Source organism: Tamandua tetradactyla, chromosome 1 (assembly GCF_023851605.1).
Source record: "Tamandua tetradactyla isolate mTamTet1 chromosome 1, mTamTet1.pri, whole genome shotgun sequence".
NCBI lineage: Eukaryota > Metazoa > Chordata > Mammalia > Pilosa > Myrmecophagidae > Tamandua > Tamandua tetradactyla.
This window is the reverse complement of record NC_135327.1, coordinates 52133089-52156325: the sequence shown is the minus strand read 5'-3', so window position 1 is coordinate 52156325 and position 23237 is coordinate 52133089. Positions and strand designations below refer to the sequence as shown.

General features: G+C 40.0%; 1 protein-coding gene across 3 annotated transcripts in view; it reads left to right on the top strand.

Annotated features, from left to right (window-relative positions):
- Positions 1 to 23237, top strand: part of PLCB1 (phospholipase C beta 1) — a 706046-nt gene that overhangs the window by 526141 nt on the left and 156668 nt on the right. For all 3 annotated transcript variants that reach the window (XM_077115679.1, XM_077115662.1, XM_077115670.1), the window contains exons 12-16: positions 7536 to 7618; positions 14313 to 14397; positions 15692 to 15869; positions 19614 to 19681; positions 21779 to 21875. In XM_077115679.1, coding sequence (XP_076971794.1) covers positions 7536 to 7618; positions 14313 to 14397; positions 15692 to 15869; positions 19614 to 19681; positions 21779 to 21875 — 511 coding nt within the window. The remainder of the gene's footprint in view (positions 1 to 7535; positions 7619 to 14312; positions 14398 to 15691; positions 15870 to 19613; positions 19682 to 21778; positions 21876 to 23237) is intronic.

The following is a 23237-nucleotide window of genomic DNA, read 5'->3' as shown; positions in this document are numbered from 1 at the left end:
TGCTCAAAGTTTCTATGGTTGACGGTATTAAAGATGTGTTGAGAAGTTATATCAACACACTATTAGCACTTCAAAATATATTTACTATGCTGTGTCTGGGGAACTTGACTTTCCTTGATTTCTTAAACTTAGACTACAACAAAGTAATTAGAGAAAATAGCACTCTTCACTAAACTTTACAATAAAAATTAATAAGGGGCTTGACCTCAACTCTGATCAAAATTTTTAAAGGTTTGTATCTGTCCCTGGAACAGAGCACTCTTAAAGTTTTGCATTTTTATTAAGTGGAAATGCAAAAAATTGTGTTTCATTCTCATATCTCCCCCACATCTCACCCCAGCCCCTACATTGCCCATTGTCACCTGTTTATAAGATACAAACTCTAACCTGGTTGGACCCTTTAAAAAAAAGTGGCACAGATGATCCTAGAGTGGAGGTGTGTGGCTGGGCTCAAAGCTTGAAAGTCTTTTAGTTTCTTGGCAGGGTCAGAGAGAGAGGGATAAACTCCAAGCACATTCTGAGGTATTTATTTTCCATGGAGCGTTTGCTTCTGGCCTCTGCCATCATGTCAGCTAGGAGTGGTTCTTCAATCACATCTGCGATCCCAGAATCACACAGGCTGATTGAATGTCTATTCCTGGGCTTCAGAAGTGCAACTTCTCAACTGCATCTACACACTTGCTGACACGTTTAGACACTCAAAGACCTAATCTCAACCCGAATCAATATGCTTCCTCTCTCTGCCTGCAGGAGGTGGTGGGTGGGGAAGTGACCAGCATGACCCAAGGGAGGGGGAAATTCATCACCTAGTGGTTGGTTTGTCCAGCTGTGCCTTCCTGCTAATGCACATTAGCAGCATAAATAGTTCTGGAAGAGGTGTTGGTGGGGTGGATGGGGATGGATGTGGAAAGTAGAAATGCTGACCTGTTTGGGGACAGATAGATGATAGCAGGGATTCTCTGCATTGAGACCAGGACTAGCTGAGTGAAGTAAGACACCAAGGATGAAAATTTCATAATACAGTTTTAGGATTATCTAAGTTCAGGATGGGCACCTGAGAGTGATGTCTCTTAGTTTTGCACCTGGACACCTCACTTGCATGATTATCAGCCTACAGTATGCTTCTCCAGAAGTCAGTATGGAGAGTGACTTTGTAAGAAAGGGTAAGAAGAAATTCAGGGGATAAGGTCCTATGTAACCTGTCCCCTTGCTTCTTACCACTTTCCCCTTGCTCACCTAGCTCTAACTACTCTGGTCTTCCTCTGTTCCTTGAGTATGCCAGACAGGTCCCAGCTTGGTGTCTTTGCATTGGCTGTTCCCTCTGCCTGGAATGCTTCCCCCCACCCCCACCCCAGGTATTCACCTGGCTTACCCCTTACTTCTTTGAAGTTTATCTCAAATGTTTCTTCCTCAGTGAGGTCTGCTTGAACCACTTTATAATATCATAGCCAGCTATCACCCCACACTGCCAGTACCCCTACTCTGCATTACACTTCTCTTTACCATGTGGCACTCATCAGCTTCTACCAACCTGCTTAATGTATTCATTTTATTCCTCATTTCCTGCCCGTTTCCTTCTAACTAGATTGTAAACTCTACAAGGACGGGATCTTTGTTTTGTTCCCTGATCTGTCCCAAGCACTTTAAACAAGACCTGTCAGATAGTAGATGTTCAATAAATGTTTTTTGAATGAGGTTTCCCATCTCCAAGCAATAGACCAAATACAGCACAGCCTTCATTTTTAGTCTATTTTTACCCAGGTTTATCAGATCAGTGCAACCTGCCTTTCTGTATCCTTGCATGTGAAAGTCCATGTATAATATATTGAATGGCAAAGAAAAGATACTGTGCAGGTATACAAGTTTTGGCTGTTCCATACATTTAGACCTGACCTTCATAGTGTTATTGGACAATATTCTATAGCTACAGCATGAAGTGGAGCAGCAAAATAAACTGGTTGTAACAGTTCTTCATTTTTATGTCAAGCAGTTTATCTGCTCTCAGCATGTGGGGCATGAAGCCTCCATGTAATATATTTGAAAAAACAGAGCTCCTCTTGCCATTTACTGCCTATTTATTAGTATGTGAATCAAAATAAAATGCTGTGTTCTGGGACAGGGGACATGCTTTAATTCAGCCTTCATGAAGGGCTTTTTATTTTGCACTCTGGCTTTATTTATTACCTGCTCTATCTGTTCTTCTGTGTCTCTGCCTCATTTCTTCAGACTTTCTGATGGTGATGCTATAGTAATCACACCTCTTCGTCTTTATTCCCTCTGCTCCTTTTCAGACTCTTTCTTTCCTTCATTAGGCACCATACCCAAAGTAGTTTCCCCCTCCTCAGGTAGCTCTCTTGTAACCAGCAACTGTAGAAGATGGAAAACTGGGTTGCGTGATGAGGTATACGATGAAAATATTTTAAATATAAGTGTGTTGTTAAATCAAGCATTTCAGAAAAATAAAGCTTCGTTATCTGAGAGAAATAATTATAATTTGGAATGGGGTTTCACTGCTACAATAAGTGCACATATAAAATGGATATCCAAATACATCTTGCTGTTTTCTGTCAAGGATAAGGGATTTCAAGGGCAGTGCCCCCACTGCACATTAGTAATTGAACCATGTGGCTCAATAATCAATCGATTATTGACTGTAGTGTTGGATGTGTTTGAAAAAATGGTTCTAGTTTGATGAGGAGCGATTGAGAAGGAAGGTACTTCCACATCCAGTGTCCACTAATTAGAGCTTATATGAAAGAAAGAAACATGAAAGCTATAATTAATTCTCTCATCCTGAATGACCGTGTGCTTCATGCAAAATATTTCAAAGGCATAAAAGAACAAATATCTTCCAGTGGAATTTCTGGAGCTTTCATTTGCCTCCCACTAAAATTATTAAATGGAATTCAGTAAAAGTCTTCTTTGGTTTGAAAGGTTTGAAAAAATGTCCCAAGCTAAAGGCTAAATTTATGAAGGAGATGATGAGAAAAGAGAGAGAGAAAAAAAAATAAAAAAGGAAGAGCATGGGAGGAAAAGAGAGAAATTAGAATGTAGAAGATCGCAGCTCAGAAGCTGAATTGGAAATTTTTTATAAAATTTCCAAATTTTATATTTTTTATATAATTTTTATAAAATTTCCTTTCCCGGTTTACGTCTGTTTCTCATCAGTAAAATAGAGATGATAATAGCAGTTACCTCCTAGGGTTGTTGTCAGCATTCATGACCCAACTTAATATGGCATCACTTAGGACAATGCATGGCACACAGTGAGTACTCTGTGAGTGTTAGCTGTTGATATAATAGTTGAAATTGAAAATACCAATCTTTAGCTTTTCTTTTATAAATATAATGTCATGGCATTATGTATACAAGGGAGTCCTAGAAAGCCAGGGGTTCGTGAGGGGGTGAATGAAGTCATTTGCAATGCTGCTGGGGGCGAGGCAGGGGGTACCCTCCACACACAGCCCTGGCATCCACCTCACCTCCAGAAAGGGACCAGAAGACAAAACCATGTGACACATTTAGCAGAGAGCCCCCAGTGGGGGCGGAGCAGAGTGTGACAGGTGGGCTTGGCGGCTCCATTTTAAACCTGGATTCTAGATCAAGTGCATCGGGCCAGAAGCAGGGGAACGAAGAAATAGAAGAGAAAAGACAGGAAGATCTGGGAACTTCAGGGACCAGCTGCAGTTCATGCAATATCAGTGTCCCCATGGTGGGGAGAAGAAATCAGACCCAGGGAGCCAGGGAAATGCAGGTGCCTGAACACTCAAGAAGTCTGAGAGCTGGGCTGGAAAGCACTTACATTTCATTGGCCAAAGAGAAAGAGTCCCTTGGCCTAGGGTCTGTCAAACCCACTTCCTAAGGGAGAGGGGCAGTGTTCCTGAATTGCCTCCAGCATTGACTGTCAATTGGCCCAAATGCTGTTAGGGTGAGTTGCAATGGATGTTCATTAGTCAAGGGAGCTAGAGAAGTTCTCCAACAGTCAAAGACAACAGTCATCTTCAGAAAAGCTAGGAAAGACTAATTACACTTCTCACTTATTTTTACACTTACCTTTAAAGCACCTTTTTTGTTTTGAATTTTAATGCAAGACTTAAACCTGATCGGAAATTGCAGCAATGAAAATATTAAACTTAACCTAGTTATTGGGTAACAAACCAACGTTAAAACTTCTATAATTCAAAATTATATTTATCATAGTTTACAATCAATATTTAAACTTTGCTTAAGTAAACGGTCAAGTTAGTCCAGAGGCTGACAGACTGTCTTTAGCCTGCCACCTGTTTTTGTGCATCAAATTTTATTAGAGCAGAGCCACACCTATTTGTTTGCAAATTGCCTATGTCTGCTTTCATTCTACCAAAGCAGACTTGAATAGTCGCCATAGAAACAATATGGCCAGTAAAGCCTAAAATACTTACTCTCTAGCCCTTCATAGGATAAGTTTGTGGAGCTCTGGACCAGTTAATAGAAGAATTAATGGAAACACAAACTAGGTAAATGATGTCTCTCTTCTATGCAGAATTTTAGCGGTTCATTCATTCATCTGAAAGTATTTACTCAGCATCTGGAATGTGCCTTAACACTGTATGAGTCTCTAGAAACACAGCAGTGAAGAAAACAAAGTTCTTACCCTCAGGAAGCTTACATTCTAGTGGAGAGAGATAGACCAAAAACAAACAGATATGCCACATAGAGATGTGCATTCTGAGGCAATATAGATCAGCTTAAGAGAGAAAGAGCATGAGATATGTGCTTAATCAATAGGATGATGGACAAAGGCATCCAGCAATGTGATATTTGAGCAAAGATCTCCACTACCCAAATCAAGGAAGTAAGCCATACACTCAGGGAGGAGGGTATAAAAGAAGAAACAAGTACAAAATGACAAGGTGAAAGCACACTTGAATAGATGAATAAGATCTTGATGTGGCTTACCTCTTTATAGTGTGGCTTATTTTTAATAGACCCAACCCTCATAGAAGTAAGCTAATTATGTAAGAAAGGCAATCTGTGCAACCACTTCTAAAAATAGAGAATATTCAAGGAAAAGTAAGGTCCATGCAAAGTAGTAACGTAAGCAAGGGGGAGAGGGAAAGGAGATAAATTGAGAGAGATAGCAGATGTCAGATCAGGTCAGGCTGTAAAGATTAAGATAAAGATTTTGGATTTCACATGTGAAATGGACAGTTGTTGAAAGGTTTGTTCCGAAGGAGTGAAATCATCAGATTCACTTTTAGGAGCTTTCAGTCTGGCTGTGGTGTATTGTGCAGGGGGCAAACATAGAAGCCAGAAAAACAGTCAGTATCAGTCAATTTATGCTAAGTTTTGCTGCAATAATAAGAAACTCCAGAATTTCAGTTTATGTCTCACTCAGATTAGATGTTGGCTATTGTACTGATCGATACTGTATGGAATCTGCGTAGAAATAACAGTCCCTTTTGGCAATATCTTTGGATGCATGGCAGAGAGGAAAGAGAAACAGCATATCCACAGGATTCAGTTTGCTAGCGACACATGTCATTTTCACACACATTTCACTGATCCAAACAAACCACATGGCCAAGCTCATCACCCACAGAATGTGGAGATATAATCCCATCATAAGAATGAGTAATAGGATCTTGGGAACAGTATGTCAGAGCAGTTATTGCAATGGCTTTCTGTATCAGAAGGTGCTAAGAAGCAGTTATATTCTGGATATATTTTGGACAGTTCAGCAAGGCAATGCTCAGATTCTTCCTGAGGTAACAGAGCTTATAAGTCTGCGTAGGATTCAAACCCAAGTAGATTGTACAATATCTGGGTGTTGCTTGTCTTTTTTTTTATACTATGACTTATTTTTGATGGACTCAAGTATCATAAAAGTTAAGCTGACTATGTATGAAGGGCAATCCGTGAATCACTCTGCAAAAGCAGAGAGAGTGATTTTCTTCTTGCTGCTTGCAGGCAGATCCTCCTTCGAGGATATGTGCAAATGTATTACAGAATTAGAAAGCCTGATTTATATATACTCTGGGGCCAGAGAGCTGGCTTTCTGGCACAGATGTAAAGAAAGCTATGTATTCTACAGGGAAAGTAGAGAAGGCACATAAGATCGTAGAAGAAGCACAGGCATAAGGAATGGAAGTGGAAATTCCCATTTTCAAAGGAAATATGAAAGGAAGAAATATATCTAAACAGCAAATCTATGGGAAAATCTGAGACCTCAATAGTATTGTTAGTGATGTCATTTAAAAATAAATGAGATCACACTTTAATGCCAGGTAAATAAGAAAAACATTTTGAAAATATAAAACAGATGAATAGGCGGTGAACCCTGACCCTTCAGGCCTTAGTCTAAACAATCTAAAATGAAAAATAATTTGGAGAATCATAGCAGACCATAAAATTATTAACATTCTTTAATTCAATAAACTTCCTTCTGAGAATCCATACTGAGGAAATAATTTAAAATATTAGGAAAAAACGGAAATATTTTCATAGAATTATTTGAATGGCCACCCATAAATATACCTGTCCAACAGCTGGGGAAGAGTTAAATAAATTATGGCACTTCTACTCTCCAAAGTTGTGTCTGAGGAGGTACAAGGGAAGTTCAGTGGTAGAGTTTTCGCCTGCCATGTGGGAGACCCGGGTTCGATTCCCGGCCCGTCTACTTCCTCCCTGCCAAAAATTGTATACAGATATTAAAGCTTGTGGCTTATAAACTTGCAAAACATACAGATTGATTAATAAAGTGCTAATACATATTCCAACATGGAGGAAACTTGAAAACATGAGAAGTTAAAAGTAGCCAGACACAAATGCTACGTATTGTATGACTCCATTATATGAAATGTTCAGGATAGACAAATCCACAGAAAAAGAAAGTAGATTAGTGGTTGCCTTCAGTTGGGAGGGAGCAAGGGGGGTGCCCAGTACCACTAATGCTAATGGGCTTCCTTTTGGGGTGATGAAAATATTCTGCGTAATGAGGCTAGTTGTCCAATTCTGGTAATAAGCTAAAAACCTTTTTTCGTTTGTTTTAAAAATGGGTGAATTATATCTCAGTAAAGATGTCAGAAAATTAAAATTAGTTATATGTTATAATTAAAGTGAACTTATAGCTAAGTTATGAAAATACATGAAAAATAGACGAGAAGGAAATATAACCAAACGCTAACAGGAGTTTGGCTCAGAGAATGAACTCATGGGAGAAAACGTTGCCCTCTAAATTTTTTATATTGTGATTAGGTTTCTTTCATTAGGAAAAAAATAGATATGATGGAAAAATGGAAGAGTCATTCTTCTTTCCAATTCTGTCTCCCCTTCCACCAAAACTCATTCTCATTTCCTTCTACTTTGCATAGCCAGGAAATTTACAGTCCAGCAGGCGTCACATCCCCTTCACATTCATTTCAGAGCACAGCTCGCTACGATTCTCCGAATGAAAAAAAAAAAAACCACCATATGAATGGGTATAGCCGCGAAGAGAAAAATAGACATATTAAAATTCTGACACGTTGGATATACATATATATTCTCATTTTTAGGAAGTGATAGAAGCAATCGCCGAGTGTGCATTTAAGACTTCGCCTTTTCCAATCCTCCTTTCGTTTGAGAACCACGTAGATTCGTGAGTATTCATTTCATTTCAGGAGGGAGTCTTGTTCCTGAATAGGACATGTTTAGTAATTGTTCATCAGATTTCAGATTATTTGACGTGATTAATGGTATTCTTCCATCATGTTATATATTAAGTGGCATGTTTTCATCTGTAGATGATGGGATTCATTCATCTAAATCTCACTGGCATTGAAATAACCCCTTGGAATTGTGGAATCTATTTTCATGCCATAGTAGGATTTTTATATTAAGGATAAGGACTCTCCTTTTGAAAGGCAGTGGAGCATGTTTCTTTGCACAACACCTGTCTTGTATTAAAGGTTCTGAATGCAGTGGGCCCCTTTTATAATCCTCTTCCATTAGCGTCTGCAGGCGCATTTGCAGGGGGTCAGTTTCACACCCCAAGGCTGGGGGTAGGGGGAGAACGGATCATTCTTATTCTGCCACTTTGCACTTACACAGAACTGACCACCGAATGCCCTGTCCTTCCTCTTCCTATTAGTTTTCCCCCAATGTTATTATTTGTATTTCCTACTTCAAAGTAGGCTACAGTTAATGCCAAGTTACATGAAGAAAAGGTAATTTTGACTTAACTTTCTTATATTCATTTTGTTACAAAGTACCAGAGCGAGGCACATTTATATCTGATACACATATTTCAGCTTGTCATGTAGGTACACACTTTAAAGAGCTTCAAAACGAAATGCGTCTTCTCTATGTTGGATCAGAACTCATGAGCTGAAATGCTAGCCCATGGAATACATGGCTGAAAAATATGTAGTGTTGGCTATCATTGCTCCAAAAAGCATTTGTGAAGCCCTCTCTCTCATTTCAAAGAACTGAGCAGATTTGTCATCTAAGAGCCAACAGCACCTGACCTAATTTGGCTGGCAAGTTCCATTTCCCCCTCCTTCCAATTGACAATCGCCCCAGGGTGACTGGTTCCCTTTGTCCAACTAATTTGCAGCACATGCTTCAGTTCACCAATTCTTAAAGAATTCACTCATTCTTAAAGAAGCAGTGGGGTCAAGACCAAATTTCAGCTTGAATTTCTAAGTAGTTAAACGTGATAATTTGTTAATCTCTATAGCCAAGGAGACTTTATTTGGGAGTAATCAATTTTATAATCATCGCTATTTCTAGTTTGCTTTCAGGAAATTCATATTGTATCTGCCAGCTGCTGATTGTGTTTCGTTATGAAGCGATCATCCCGTGAATGATGTAATCACATGGCACATAATTTTTCTGACACTTTTCTTGCTGTTTCTCCTCCAACTTAAAGACATGCCTCTTTCATGGCTTATGTAATAACCGCTCTCCTGTGACAGCTCTGCTTTGCACGTGACTTTCCTGGACTACTTTCTCCCTCTGTCCATCTGTTGGTAATTGGTCTATAACAATGCATCAGCACCTTTCTTTCAGACCCTCTGGTTTCCAGGCTTGTTGATGTGCCATTTCCTTTTCGAAGAAAAGCCCTCTAGCAAACCTATTTTCTTCTAGTAACATTTCTAATTAAATTAGACATAATGAAAGGTTATGGTTCATTTTTGATTGTCACACATGCTGCATCAAACTCTCCCTTGAGGTAGCCAGACAGGTATCAGCAACCACCATCACAAACAAAATAACAGCCAGTACAGTATTCATTCAACAAGTACTAGGTGCCAAGCAGCACTGCAAGCTGTTTTACATGCCTAAGCTCATGTGATCTTCACCGTAAATCCAGGTACTCCAAAAAGTAAATATTATGGTTATCCCTATAATACAAATGATGAAATTGAGGTACAGAGGCTGAGTAACTTACCCCAAATCATACAGCTAAAACAGAACAGAGCTGCGATTCAGACCCAGCTAATCTGGCTTCCAAACACATGCTCTTAACCAGTGCCAGCCCCCTATACACACCTGAGCAGATATATCTAACCTTGCAAAACATTGAATTAAAACATCTAGACTAGCCAAAAACTAAAGGACAAATACTGTATGGTCCCACTGATGTGAACCGACATTCGAGAATAAACTTGGAATATGTCATTGGTAACAGAGACCAGCAGGAGTTAGAAACAGGATAAGATAATGGGTAATTGGAGCTGAAGGGATACAGACTGTGCAACAGGACTAGATACAAAAACTCAAAAATGGACAGCACAATAATACCTAATTGTAATGTAATTATGTTAAAACACTGAATGACGCTGCATCTGAGCTATAGTTTTTGTTTGTTTGTTTGTTTGTGTCTTTTGTTTTTTTCCTTTTCTTTTTATTATTATTATTATTTTTACTTTTTTCTCTATATTAGCATTCTATATCTTTTTCTATTGTTTTGCTAGTTCTTTTCCTAAATCGATGCAAATGTACTAAGAAATGATGATCATGCATCTATGTGATGATGTTAAGAATTACTGATTGCATATGTAGAATGGAATGATTTCTAAATGTTGTGTTAATTTCTTTTTTTTCTTTAATTAATAAAAAAAACATCTAGAGCAACACAAGGCAACTGCTTGCAAAGGTCACATGTATGTGGCTTTAGGACCCTCAACTACAGACGGTTTTGGCAGACTTCAACAGCACTCAGGACAGGTAGCCCGATCTGGGCACCAAAGCTAAGTCCTACAGTGTACCCCAAAGGAAAGAGGATGGTGACATAATGCTACCTTTCTGGTTAAAAAATGATAATGTAGTTTTTAAAACATAAAAATTAATGACTCATGTGACATTTAAAGAAAACAGGAAATCAACTTTTCCAGGATGCAATGTTTGTACCCCAAGCCACTAATGCCACTAATTGCCATCATCTAATGGCAATAAAATACTAAGATGCCAAATTCTGCTGTGGGAGGAAGTGGTTTGCTTCATCTTTCCCTGGTTCTTCAGCTTTGGATATCAAAATTGCTCAGTTACAATACTTTCCTGTTAGGGCTATCACACACCCAAGAAAAGGGGAAGAACTTTCTCCTTTGCCAGTGAAACCCTATACCTGACATGTGGGCCCCTTGCTCATTCTTGCACCTGTGGCAGGAATTCATCAGCTGCAGCCTGCTAGCCTAGATGTAATCGCAGAGACCTTCCCCGCACAGCAACCCAGCAACCCATCCCCACAGAAGATATGAAAGCAACATTGGCCATCACTGTTGGATTGTTTCAATTCTTCTGTGCGTTGCATGTAAAATGTGCCAGATTTAGAACCCTGGTCCCAGCTAACCAGGGCTATACCTCCAAAACGAACTCATACTAGAAAATGAAAAAATCCCACTGAATTTTCTGGTTGCACTCCAAATAATTTATTTGAGATCACCTGTCCACCAACTCCAAGAGGGAATCCGTCATAAGCTGCTTTCAACGTAGCCTCAATAAAAACAGTGGTTTCCAAATGCCTTCTAAACCTGTGATATGAGAATCTGACAGAGTGCTTCCTCAAATGCAGGTTCCTCAGCCGCATGCCCAAACCCTGAGGTAGGCTTTCTAGAAATGAGACGTGGCTTTCCTAAAATAAATAAATGCCCCAGACAACTTAATTTCCGTGTATTGTAGATTTTTCGTCTATAGAGAAGGAGATTGGTTTAATCACTATGGAGGCTTCATTCCTTCTCTTTGGAAGTCAAAGAAATTTCCCTGGAATGGGGCACATTCCTTGGTCAAAAAACCAACCACTTGCCAGATGGCTATACTTTAGGGGTATTTTAATATGTTCAGAAGTGTGTGCTATGGCCTGAAGCTTAAAATGCATTTGGGAATTTTTCTTCTCACTTCCTTCATCTCCATGGTAGCTGATATGTAAGCTCTAAATGCTTCATGATTTTTTTTCTCCCTAATTGCAATTTAAATGACTTTTATTTCTATAGTTATGACCCTCAATTAATTTTTTTTTTTTTTTTTTACTTCTGACGTTTGCTATTCACGCTGCTCTTCTCTGGTTCGCTGTCGAGTGGGCATGAGTGTTTGTTGAGAACCTGAAGAGCCTGCTTACCAAGGACCCCATTTTATGTTTTTCTTGAGCATCTCCTTCTAGTTCTCTCCATCTAGGTGGTTTTGAGACAGGTTTTTAAACATCTCCATCAAGCTTAGCTCCGTCAAAGTATGGTCATTAGACAAACAAAGGGGAGCTTGTTAGAAATGCAGAGTCTCGGGGTCCACCCCAGGCCCTGAGTCTGCATGAACACTGAGGTCTGAGAGCAGTGTCTTAAACTTTGTGCTCCATATACCTCCTGCATCCAAATTACCTGCAGGCTTGTTAGAAATGCAGCTTCCAGGGCTGCAGTCCCCAGTCAGTGGATCAGGAGCCTGGGACTGCACCTTATCACCTGATCTTTCACAGCTCAGGTGATTCTTTGGTGGAAGAGGGGAGAGGGGAGGCCGAACCAGAGCCGGGACAAAACCTTCTGGTGATCTGACTGGGGATGGCCTGGCAGAGATCTCTGCCTGTCACCTGCTTAGGGACACCAGGGAAATCTCCCCCCAAATCCCTTGACTGGTGAAATACAGTTGCACCGGGAAACCCTGAAAGCAGGGCACTTCCCTTTCACTCCAGGTCTGTGATCAAAGAAATTCCTTTCAGAGTAGGGAGCCCCAAGTTATAACACTTAAGAAGAATGTCGTCTCCTTCAGAGCCTGTGGGTTTATTTCCATCTATTCCAGTGGTTCTCAAACTTGAGCATGCATCAGAATATCAAGAGGGCTCACAACTCAGCTTGCTGGGCACTGCCTCCCAGAAAGTCTGCGTTTCTGACCAGGTCCAGGAGAGGCTGACGCAGCAGTCCCCGGACCCCTCTTGGAGTAGGAGGTTCGATGAGGTTTATTAGAGTCACTCTGTGAGGGAAAAATGGAGGGTTTGGGCGATTCCTTTTGTGCCACCTCGAAAGTGTGGGCCCAGTGCAAATGGACTCGTCTCAGGTGCCACCACAGGCAGCAGGGGCTGCCTGTGTCGAGGTCCTGTGCAAGTCTCCCCGTTGGAGAAAAAGCAGCCAAACTCGAGGATGTGCGAGCCGTGCCTAACAGATCGGCCGCTTCTCTGCCTGCCCCAGTCTCTTCAACACGGTTTCTGATGAGTTGTCCTCAAGTGACCACTCTCCGGTACTTTTCAGGATCGATTCTCTGATTAGCCGCTTTTCTTCTCTCTTTGGCATTGCTGAGGAATGTCACAGTATATTCCGAGGGCTGCCGAAGTGACACAATAAAATCTCAAGCAGGTCAGGAAAGGCACGGTGAGAAGGTGTGAGGTTGCTATGGAGAGCTTTGCAAGTTATGCATATTTCTCATTTGCTTGTTGCTACAATTCCAAGAAAGCAGGAACCCCAGGTTCATATTTGTACCCCAGAGAACTCACCTGACCCCAAAATGCACCCTTCGCTTTTAGAAATAAAAAAAAGATATACAGAGTGCTTTGTAACCGTTGTAACCATTGCAATGTTATTTCAACCCCCAAAGTCTTCTCCCCCAGCCCCAGGAGGAAGCAGCCCTGGGAATCCAGATTTAGCATTCATAGAAGGAAGGAAAATGAGAACCACACTTTAGAATACATTTGAATTGTAGCAAATAACACTTTTTATCATTGTTACTTATTCTCACTCCAGTCCCAGTTCTGCTGAAATGTATTAACGTTGCAGCTTGCAGAGATAACTATTGGAAATGGAGTTTGACAGCCTGGAGATCAGAATCAGAGTCCATAAAATCTGGTGAAATTGAATACCTCTATAATGATATTTAACATTCTACAGAAGGAGAAAGATATTTTATGGCTTTTAAAAAGGTCAAGGAAAGTGGAGCATTGCAAGAATATGGATGTTCCCTTATAGCAGTAATGTTTTAAGTGACCTGGCACAAGAGTCCTCTTGCTTGCTGCTGGTGGACACTGCCGTGTAACAGTGAGACTGGCTTATGTTTGCCCCACTCTTTTAACATTTAAAAGGAGCTTGCATCCATTGCTTCATTTTATCTTCTCAGCACCCTCTGTCTATCTCTTTCCAAGAACAGATATTATCCTCCTGATTTAAAGTTCCAGAGTGGTTCAGAGCCTGGAGCTCAGCTTAGCAAACCCTGCAGCTCCAGCCTTTTCCCATTAGACCAGGTTCTGTTGGCAACCTGGCAAAGCTTCCCCATTACACACATAAATGTAGCGAACACTGTTCCCCAAAGTGCCTTGCCTGCTATTTTTATCTTTCCTCTAGGACCCTTCTCTGCCAGAAGAAGCACTCTGTCATTCTCCCCTTTATATGCTGAGATTCATTCTCACGGCCCCATCCCCCTCCCTCCCTCCCTCTCTTTCCCCCTCTTTCTCATAAATACACCTTTGCAAATTCAGCTCCAGCCAAGATTTTCACCCAAGAATTCATACGAAGGCGTGAATGTGCTTCCCCTCCTAAGTGTGTTGCGTTTGAATTAGAAGCGGAAGATTGTGCAAAAGGGACTGAGTCCCTAGCTCTGAGAATTTCGAGAACTGTGGAACCCACGAGTGCCTGCTGCTGCCCCCTGTGGGTGCAGCTCAGTCTTCAGAGCGGCCTCACCTGGCCTTGGCTTCACCATCCACCATTTTTATGTGTAATTTAATTCTCAAAAGTTGGGGTAAGAAACAAGGGATGTAGAATGATAAAAACTGACCCTGCGTGATAGGATGAGCGCATGACTTCTTTCTGTAATTAGTCATCCTGTCCAGGCTCTTGGAATAAGCCTCCTTTCTTCCCATCCTTCTTTATCTTTTCCCTCAGCCCCAAGCAGCAAGCCAAGATGGCGGAATACTGCCGACTGATCTTTGGGGATGCTCTCCTCATGGAGCCGCTGGAAAAATACCCAGTAAGACATTTTAATGTTTGCCCCTGAAGGAACACATATTATTTATGACTTGAATTGGGCGTGCAGGAAGACTTCCTCTCTCCCTTTCCATGTTTATTTTTCTTGCTAAGATTCATGCAGTTGACGGTGAACTCTCTCAGCTGGAGGACACGGGCTCTGTGCCCCAGGGAGGGTGGGAGACAGCCGTCTGTTCTCCTCCTCTTCCCCCTGTGTGCTCCCTCCTTTCTTGCCAGATGGGACTCGTCAGGGAGCACAATCCACAGCAATTACAGTGGGCCCACAGAGGCAGCTGGAGAGGACGGAGCTCGGGTCACTCCCCTGGGAACCTCACATCCCTGTGGGAGAAATGAGTGTGCACACTAGGGCATTGCAAATGGCACAGGGACCCCCGGCCTGCCCCTGCTGCCTCTTCTCACTTCCTTGCATGGACATTTTGGGGGAGCAGAACTCAGGCCTGTGGGGAGACGTCCCTGCTTCAAAAGGAAAGCAGTCGAGATCCTAAAGTAGCCTCTTCTGTCTCCAACCCTTTTGCCGGGTCTCCACACATCCATAAGTGAATTCGTACAACTTCCAGTCTGCTGAAGAAAAGGCAAAAGGACCAATGTATGGGAGTTCAGTAGATATTCTAACAATAACCCATCTCGAGACTTGAATACAGACTCTCTGGGACAATATCTAATGACCTGCTCTTGGGAAATCGATTTTCCTATGAGATGTGCAAGCTTCGAACACTAGAAGATGGCTTGCTTGCAAATGATAGTAGCCTGAATCTCAGGGCTGGAAGGAATCTGAAGCCACCTGGTCTTCTTATGTGAAAATTTGCAGCTTCACTACATTCTGCCAGGATGGGGATTTTGTTGTTTTGAAAGTGCACCTGAAAAGTGGTCCCTTTGCAAGCTCCTGTCTATATGTTTACCAACTCTCCCTGACAGGTGCACACTCTGACTTCCCGGCCTTGAAAATTCAGATCAAGAATTCTCTCCTAAATCAAGATGATAGCATTTATATGGTCTGTGGGAAATGTCATGAAAGTTGGGGTTTAGTACCCCAAATTCACAGTACATTTTGAGGGTCTTATTTCCATGGATTTTATTGTGGAAAATGAACAGTACAGTAATGAAAATAGACCTTTCTATACAGAACCCACTTTGAACAGTTTAACAGGTAGTATTGAAGGTGGTAAAAAATAACCCAGTCTCTCTTGATATCCAGGGCACTGGGAGGGTGGTTTAGGGAGGCAGTATGGAAGAAAGGGTAAGTATTTATAAAGAATGTGCTTTTCCTCTTCCTTTAGCTGGAATCTGGCATTCCTCTTCCAAGCCCTATGGACTTAATGTATAAAATTTTGGTGAAAAATAAAAAGAAATCACACAAGTCGTCAGAAGGGAGTGGCAAAAAGAAGCTCTCGGAACAAGCTTCCAACACCTGCAGCGACTCATCCAGCATGTTTGAACCTTCGTCTCCCGGGGCTGGTGAGGGGCAGGCGCGCTCTCGTGCTCCTGTTATTTCTGGGTTTAAGAACTGCTGCTCTGAAATGGGTTTGGAAAGACTTGTAAAATTCTTATTTCAGTACAGCTGTATCAGTTTTCTAGTGCCACTGTGCCAGATTACTACAAAATTGACAGTTTAAAACCGCACAGATTTACAGTCTTGTAGTTCTATAGGTCAGAAGTCTCAGATGGGTCTCACTGGGCTAAACGTAAGGAGTCAGCAGGGCTATGGGCTTTTCTGAAGGCTCAGGGGAGACTCTGTTCCTCACCTTAGTCTTTGAAGTCACCACATGATCTTAAGTTTCTCAAGGGCAATGACCCCTTCACATTAATGAGACTGAGCATAAGACGCCCGCCTACGTTCTCACGATAGCACACTGAAGACTACCGGGCATTTCAATTAATTCCTATTTTACAGAGCTTGTTTTAAAATGTGAAATGGCAAAGTTAATTGAATTATCTGTCAAACCTAATAGGTGACGCTTCATGTCATTCATTTTCCTTTCAAATTTAGGTTGCAATCAATTTTTATGCTTGAAGAGAAAAGCATCAAAATGGTGACCCATTTCCCTTGGGTTATGTATCATTTAGTCTAATTCAATTCCCAAGTTCAATTAGAAACTTGGCAAGCTCAAAAGTGCATTACAAAGCTCTCCTGATTAGAGACTGATCAAGTGAAAGAAACTTTAAGATGGACTCTAGGAGTTCCTCTTTTAAAAGTTTAACTAGCATTGGAGCAATTGGTTTGGAAAATTGACAATATCTACAAAAGCTGAAGCCATGCATCCTCTGTGTCCCAGGAATTCAACTCCTTGGTGTGTACCAAGCAGAAATGTTTTTGTATGTTTACCAGGAGACGTGTACAAGAATTTCTTAAAGCAGCACTATTCACAATAGCTAAAACCTAGAAACCTAGAAACCAAATGGCTATCAACAGATAAATAAATCATGGTATATCCATATCATGCAATGGAATACAGCCATGAGAATGGCCTACAACTACACACCGTATATAGATGAATCTCGTAAACAACACTGAGCACAAGAAGTCAGATGCAGAAAAGCACATACTATATGATTCCATTCATATAAAGCATAAAAACAGGCAAAACTAATCTGTGCTGTAGATGTCCAGATAATAGTTAACTTTGGGGAAGACTGACGGAAGGGAACTTGGGGGGACTTGAGCAGACTGGCCCTATTTTGTTTTTTGGTACTGATACCTCAGGCATGGTCGGGGGGTAAAAATTCATTGCACTGTGCACTTAGGATTCATGTGCTTTTTGGTATACTTAATATATATCAATTAAATGTTTTTTTCAAGTAATAAAATTAAAATATAAACTCTAGGGCAATCAGGAGGAAGAAATTGACCAAAACCTTAATATATCTTTTCTTCTATTTTGGAGTTCTCAATTGCTAGTTTTTCCTTTTGTTATTTAGATTAAAATCCTTATCAAGAGACATTATATAATTCATTAGGAAGGTTTTTTCTTTATTTTTGCAGCTATTTGAATATGTTTTTTAAACATTCTTGCAGAATTTATTTTTTTCAAAAATATCTTTTGTGCATAGGAAAATATTTTTTGGAAGTTCTGTAATGGGTTATCATCATCAGGGCACCTATTTCCTAACCAAGTCCAATCCTTTGAATGCCAACAAGCAGACCATGTCTTCCTTGGCTGTGGGTGCTTGTTTTTTTTCACCATCTGCCTTTCTCAATACTAGTTCTCTCCCTCTATGCGTAACACAAATAACGATTTTTGCAGGCAGTGAACATTATTGCTTAATACGGAGAAAGAACAGCAATCTGTTAGTAATTCAGTAGATTTCGTAAGCTAGCTCCATAGCCCATTGTGCAATCATGATTTATTTCAGTGGAAATTTTTGGACGTTTTAATATGTAGGTAGCCCTCTGAATAAAGGGCACTGCTAATTTACCATTTGGATGGTAGATGTTACTGGCATTGGGAACTCAAGGAACTTGTAAAACGTGAAATGGATCTTATTGCAAAGCTAGTTAATTTAAAACACCCCTGTTGGCCAGATGCTCTTTTCTGATTCAGCCCTTTGCCAGCACACTTGTCTTAAAGCACTCGGGTATGGGAAGACATTTCTTATGGTCCAGTAAGTTTCTTCCAAGTTCCTTCCAAAGATTAGAAGGAAGAAACCAGTTTCCTGCTCTTACAATAAAGGAAGATAAGTTCTTTCTCACATAACCCAAAGAATAATCTGATCAAATGTTTGAAATGACTGGTATATGTTTATGCCTCATGGAGCATTTTGTGTAGGATACTATCAACCAACTTCTTTAACTACTTGATAAAAAATACTCTCTCTGATTAAACTAAAATTAAAGAAAAAACAATAACAGAAAGAAGTTTGAGCAACAAATTTGATTTTTAAAAACCCAAGTGACATCTACCTCCTAAGAGTATGCATCTCTAATATAATAAGATACGGTATCTATCCAAAAAGTAGATACCTTGCTTATTAACTTATGCGACATCGTCACCAAATGATTCTATGGTTTTCTTGAATAAGCAAGCCATAAATAATAACACGTGCTGTTCTCAGAAATCTTTTCCCTCTGAAGATATTTCATGAATACTTGACTCACCGCTTGCATTCAGTAATGATTGATTTCATCAGCCAAATGGAAAGATCGGGGAGCTCTTTGGAGGACAGTTCTGGTCACTGTGTCCTTTATAAAATCGAGCAGCACAGCTAACTTTCTTAAGATTGTTGGGGGAAGGTCCCAATGCAGGTTGCCTCATAATGAGCCAATATTGCTATCTGCTGGGCTTGTCATGCTATTGCATTGTGCGAACGCAAAGATAGGATGGTCAGATCAGAACACAAAACAAATCGTATCGAAACTGTGCTGTCTTTACTCTTTACTTGAAAATATTTTTATATAGCTAATGTTTTTGGATCTGGCTGAATCTCAGAGCTGCGGAAGATGCAACTGTTCATACTATTGTAGGTATTTAACCTAGCAGAAAAATCTAGTAAACATTAGGGGCAAAAAACAAAACCAATCTTTGTAATGACTATAATTGGCTAAATAGGAAGCTTAGTCGTGCCAAGCAGGGCAGATTTTCAAGCATATGACTTTAAGAGTTCTCACATTTTAGTCTTCCCTTGTAAACTAACTTTCACCTTTTCTGAGATAGGTGCGTAGTTTAAGAAACAGGGCACCCATCAAATATGTTTGCAGGCAAGTCACAGGCTATGGTTTCCCAGCTCACACCATCTTCTTTGGCATCCTGTAGAGCCTTGGAAAGGTAGATGCCAGGTCCTGGGGCTGTATGCGAGCTCTCAGGGGAGAGTAAGGAAATATGGGAAAGGAACAGTGTAACTGTCCTAGGGTCATGGGGACCCTGAAAGAGAAAGTGGGCATTAAGGTAAGATATACGTACCCTAGAAAGCTAACTGTATTTGACCCATATGTTTTAGAAAACATCTAGAGAAAAAACACTGAGACAAGAATTTTTAAATAGACTTTGGAAATTTCGAATTCACAAATCTAATTCAGAAAAAAATCTATATTCAAAATATCTCTATAATTAATACAGCTGAAACCCCTGCAAGAATGATTTTAAAACCAACAGTGAACACCCAGTTTTCAAGGACCCTCCTCCCCCAATCAATTTTTGGTAGTTCCACAGTTACAAGTGCTTTAACTCTGTATTTGTTTATTAATGCTCTATTAACATTTGACAGGGGAAGCTGATACGGAGAGTGACGACGACGATGATGATGATGACTGTAAAAAGTCTTCGATGGACGAGGTGGGTATCTTCTGTTGACTAGCAGAAACAAATGCCACCAACTTGCTTGTTTGGGCTGCGCCTCCTGGGTTTATTCCCTGGTCCTCTTCTGCCATCTAGTGGTGAAATTTGTCAAAGTTCCTTTTAACACCTACCGCTCTGGTCACCAAAGGAATAAGCAGGGCATTATGCAGAATTCTTTATTAATGAGCAGAGTTGCCGAGATTGCCTTCCATCAGATGGGGTATCTAGAGGTTGAATTCCAAGTTTGTCACATCCTACTGTCAGTTTCATTTTTTCAGGCAATTAGATGGACTGTCAAATGGCTTGCAAGGTCTAGAGAAGATGTAGAATCTGGAGAAATGTTCAGAAATCTGACATTAATTCCATTATTGTAATTTTGGAATTGGCAGAGCTTTCCATTAATATAAACTCCAACATCCCCTGACGTTATCAGGTCATAAATACCATTGTACCTGTCCATCAATAAATTAATGCATAAACCAAGCGTGGTTCATAAACGTAATGGAATATTATTCAGCCATAAAAGAATGAATTTATGTGACATGCTGCAATGTGGATAAACCTTGAAAACAGTATGCTCAGTGAAATAAGCAAGGCACATAAAGACAAATATTTTATGATATCATTTATAAGAAATGACTAAAAATGTCAAATTTGCATTTAAAAAGTAGGCTAGAAGTTGTCAGGGGACAGGGAAAAGGGGGGCAGGGACGTGTTTGTTTGGAAGATTTTGAAGAATAAAAAGAACTTTTAGTTACACATAACTTAGACCCAAATCAGTAACAAGGCATATGGAATATAAACATTTTGTTTTAGCAGGAGACCTGGTCTCAGTCTCAGGGCCTATATCTTTACACATTAAATTAATAAAAAGAAATAACAAATGATAAGGTTTTTTTCCTCTTGTATTTAACCACTTAAATGTAATCTGTATTTTTTATTCACTGTGTATCTCACCAATTTTCAAGTTAAAGTCCAAGAAGAAAACTGTCACAATGCCTGGTATAGTAGTTTTGCCTAAGAATTATTTCAGTTGTATACACTGTGTGATCAATGGCTCTTAATCTTTAAAAAACTATCTTATTTATTAGATGGTCCATTGGCAACTGAATAATCACCAACTGTAGTCTAAACTAAATATTGCTACAGAAGTTTTCAAAATAATTATACCTCTGTGTGCTTCAAAAGGGGGAAATATTAGATCAGATCGCATAGCTCTGCCTAAAACTGCAGATTATTTATTAAAAACCTTACCAAAATAGCATGTGATAGCAAATACTGGCTAAAATAACATGAGCGTGTATTATGTCCCGTGCACTATTCTAAGGTCTTTTACAGAAATTATCTCATTTAATAATCACAACCACCCTATATGGTATAGAAACTGGTATTATCCTAATTCTACAGATGATTCAACTAGAGGACAGAGCCCAAGGTTCACAGCTTCTAAATACTGGGATTGGGATTCAAAAATCAGGCTCGCTGGCTCTAGAACCTGATAGTAACTCCTACACTAGACTTCTTTGTCTAATATATGCTCAAGAAGGGAGAAAAGGAGAAACGTTTATATAGAACAGCAATATCTGTTCACTCCCAACCCACTTGCACAAGGCAACCCTTTTTAACCTTTTCAGTTCACTCGATCGTCAATTACTTAATAATTGTCTTCTTATACTATACGTTCTTGGTTTAATAAGCTTGGGCGTCATCTAGGATTCCCTGCCGTGGGAGATGAAACAACACAGTGCTTCTCAAACACACATGTGCATTTGGATCACGATGTTAAAATGCAGATTCTGGTTTAGGAGGCTTGAGCAGGAGCCTGCGCGCTGTGTTTCTAACAAGCTCCCAGCATTACCAGTGCCGATGCTTTTGCTCCCAGACCCTGCTATGAATTGCACGTAAACTTCCCCTAGCTCCCCGCATTTTTAAAATGAGGTGTTGCTTTTTATTTCCTGTTGGTGACAACCATTATCAGAAGAGAAGGGAGGATGATTTTCTGCTCACGTGGGTCATGTGATCATTGCCCTGGGAAAATAACCCTTCCTAGTACAATGCGGACACTGGAATCGTTATTTTCATCCCTGTCCCCAGGGAACCGCTGGGAGCGAGGCCATGGCCACGGAAGAGATGTCTAACCTGGTGAACTATATTCAGCCGGTGAAGTTTGAGACGTTTGAAATTTCAAAAAGTAAGCTTTCCCTAGAGAAAATCCCTAATGTGGCGTATTTTATACAATGTAGTATGTTTTAAACACACGGTAGTTCAACCAATGATACCCTTGATAGAACTGTTCTGTGCCTTTGAAGTCATGAATATGCATATGAGTTGACTACCTGGCTACCTTTTGAGAAGATGTGCAAGTGTTCTGCGATGTTCCCCTAAACAATAGAGATGCGAGCTTTCCTGAAAGATATTAGACCAGAGAGTACAGCTGATTGAGGATTTTACATTAGTTTTGTTTGTTCATTTAGATTGACTTTTAACAACACAATGGGACTTTCTATTGCTTGTTTAAGGGACAGTGTTGAAATGAATTATCTACCCATCCCCTAGAATGGAAGCAGTCTGAGATTTGTTCAACCCTGTTAACTGGAAATAAAACCAAATCAACCAACTCACCCCCTTTTCATTGGCCCAGCCCATGTTTTTTTTTTTTAAATATTTAGAAGAATAAATAATTAATTTCATATCACTTTGTGTATTCCTTTCATCTGAGTGCATGTTCATACTGGATGCAAACAAAAATATCATCTTTCCTCTACCTATACAAAAGAGCTCTTTTGTGACCTTGCCCTTTATATTTGCACAAAACTTAAGATGCTGTCAGATTAAGAGAATCCTTTGGGCTTTTTAGCTGTTCATAAGGGTATCCTCTTAAAAACTGAATTTTTGCTTAAACACAGTAGCCTCTTATATATATATGTAGATACACTGTATATCAAAATCCAAGCCTCTATATAACAGTTATTTATATTTATACAACTCTGTAAAAAATGTTAATTTAGTGGCATATGATATCTACGTCTCTGCAGCAAAGAGTTTACCTTCCAATCCAGTTTACATGAAAGATACATTTTCTTTGATGTTATAATTTCTGATGCCCCATACCACAAGTTGTTCCGTTTGAAAGTCCTAAGGTAGTTATTTTTATATTGCTACAATTTTTGTTGTGTATAAAATGAGTTTTCCAAATTCATTAGTTAGAAACTCCTAGACAAACAGCAAAGTGTGCAAAGGAGCTGATGCACCAAAGTCCTGCAGTGTTTGTTAAAAATTGCTGAAGACTTAAAAACAAGTACTTTCCTCCTTGTGTTTTCTACACTGTTTTAAAAGAATAAGACACATATTTTACAAAGTACCTCTAACATTGACTTAATTTTATTAGCAGCCATACTAACTGGGTTATGACTGGCCAAGATAAGAGAATTTAGGGCTCACCACAGAGTAGACTTAAATTAGGGATGGTGAGGAGATACCTGGGTGATTATTTGGAAAAAGAGCAAGGTTTTGATTACGGAAGAGGGGAAAATGTCTCAAAGGTAACTCAATT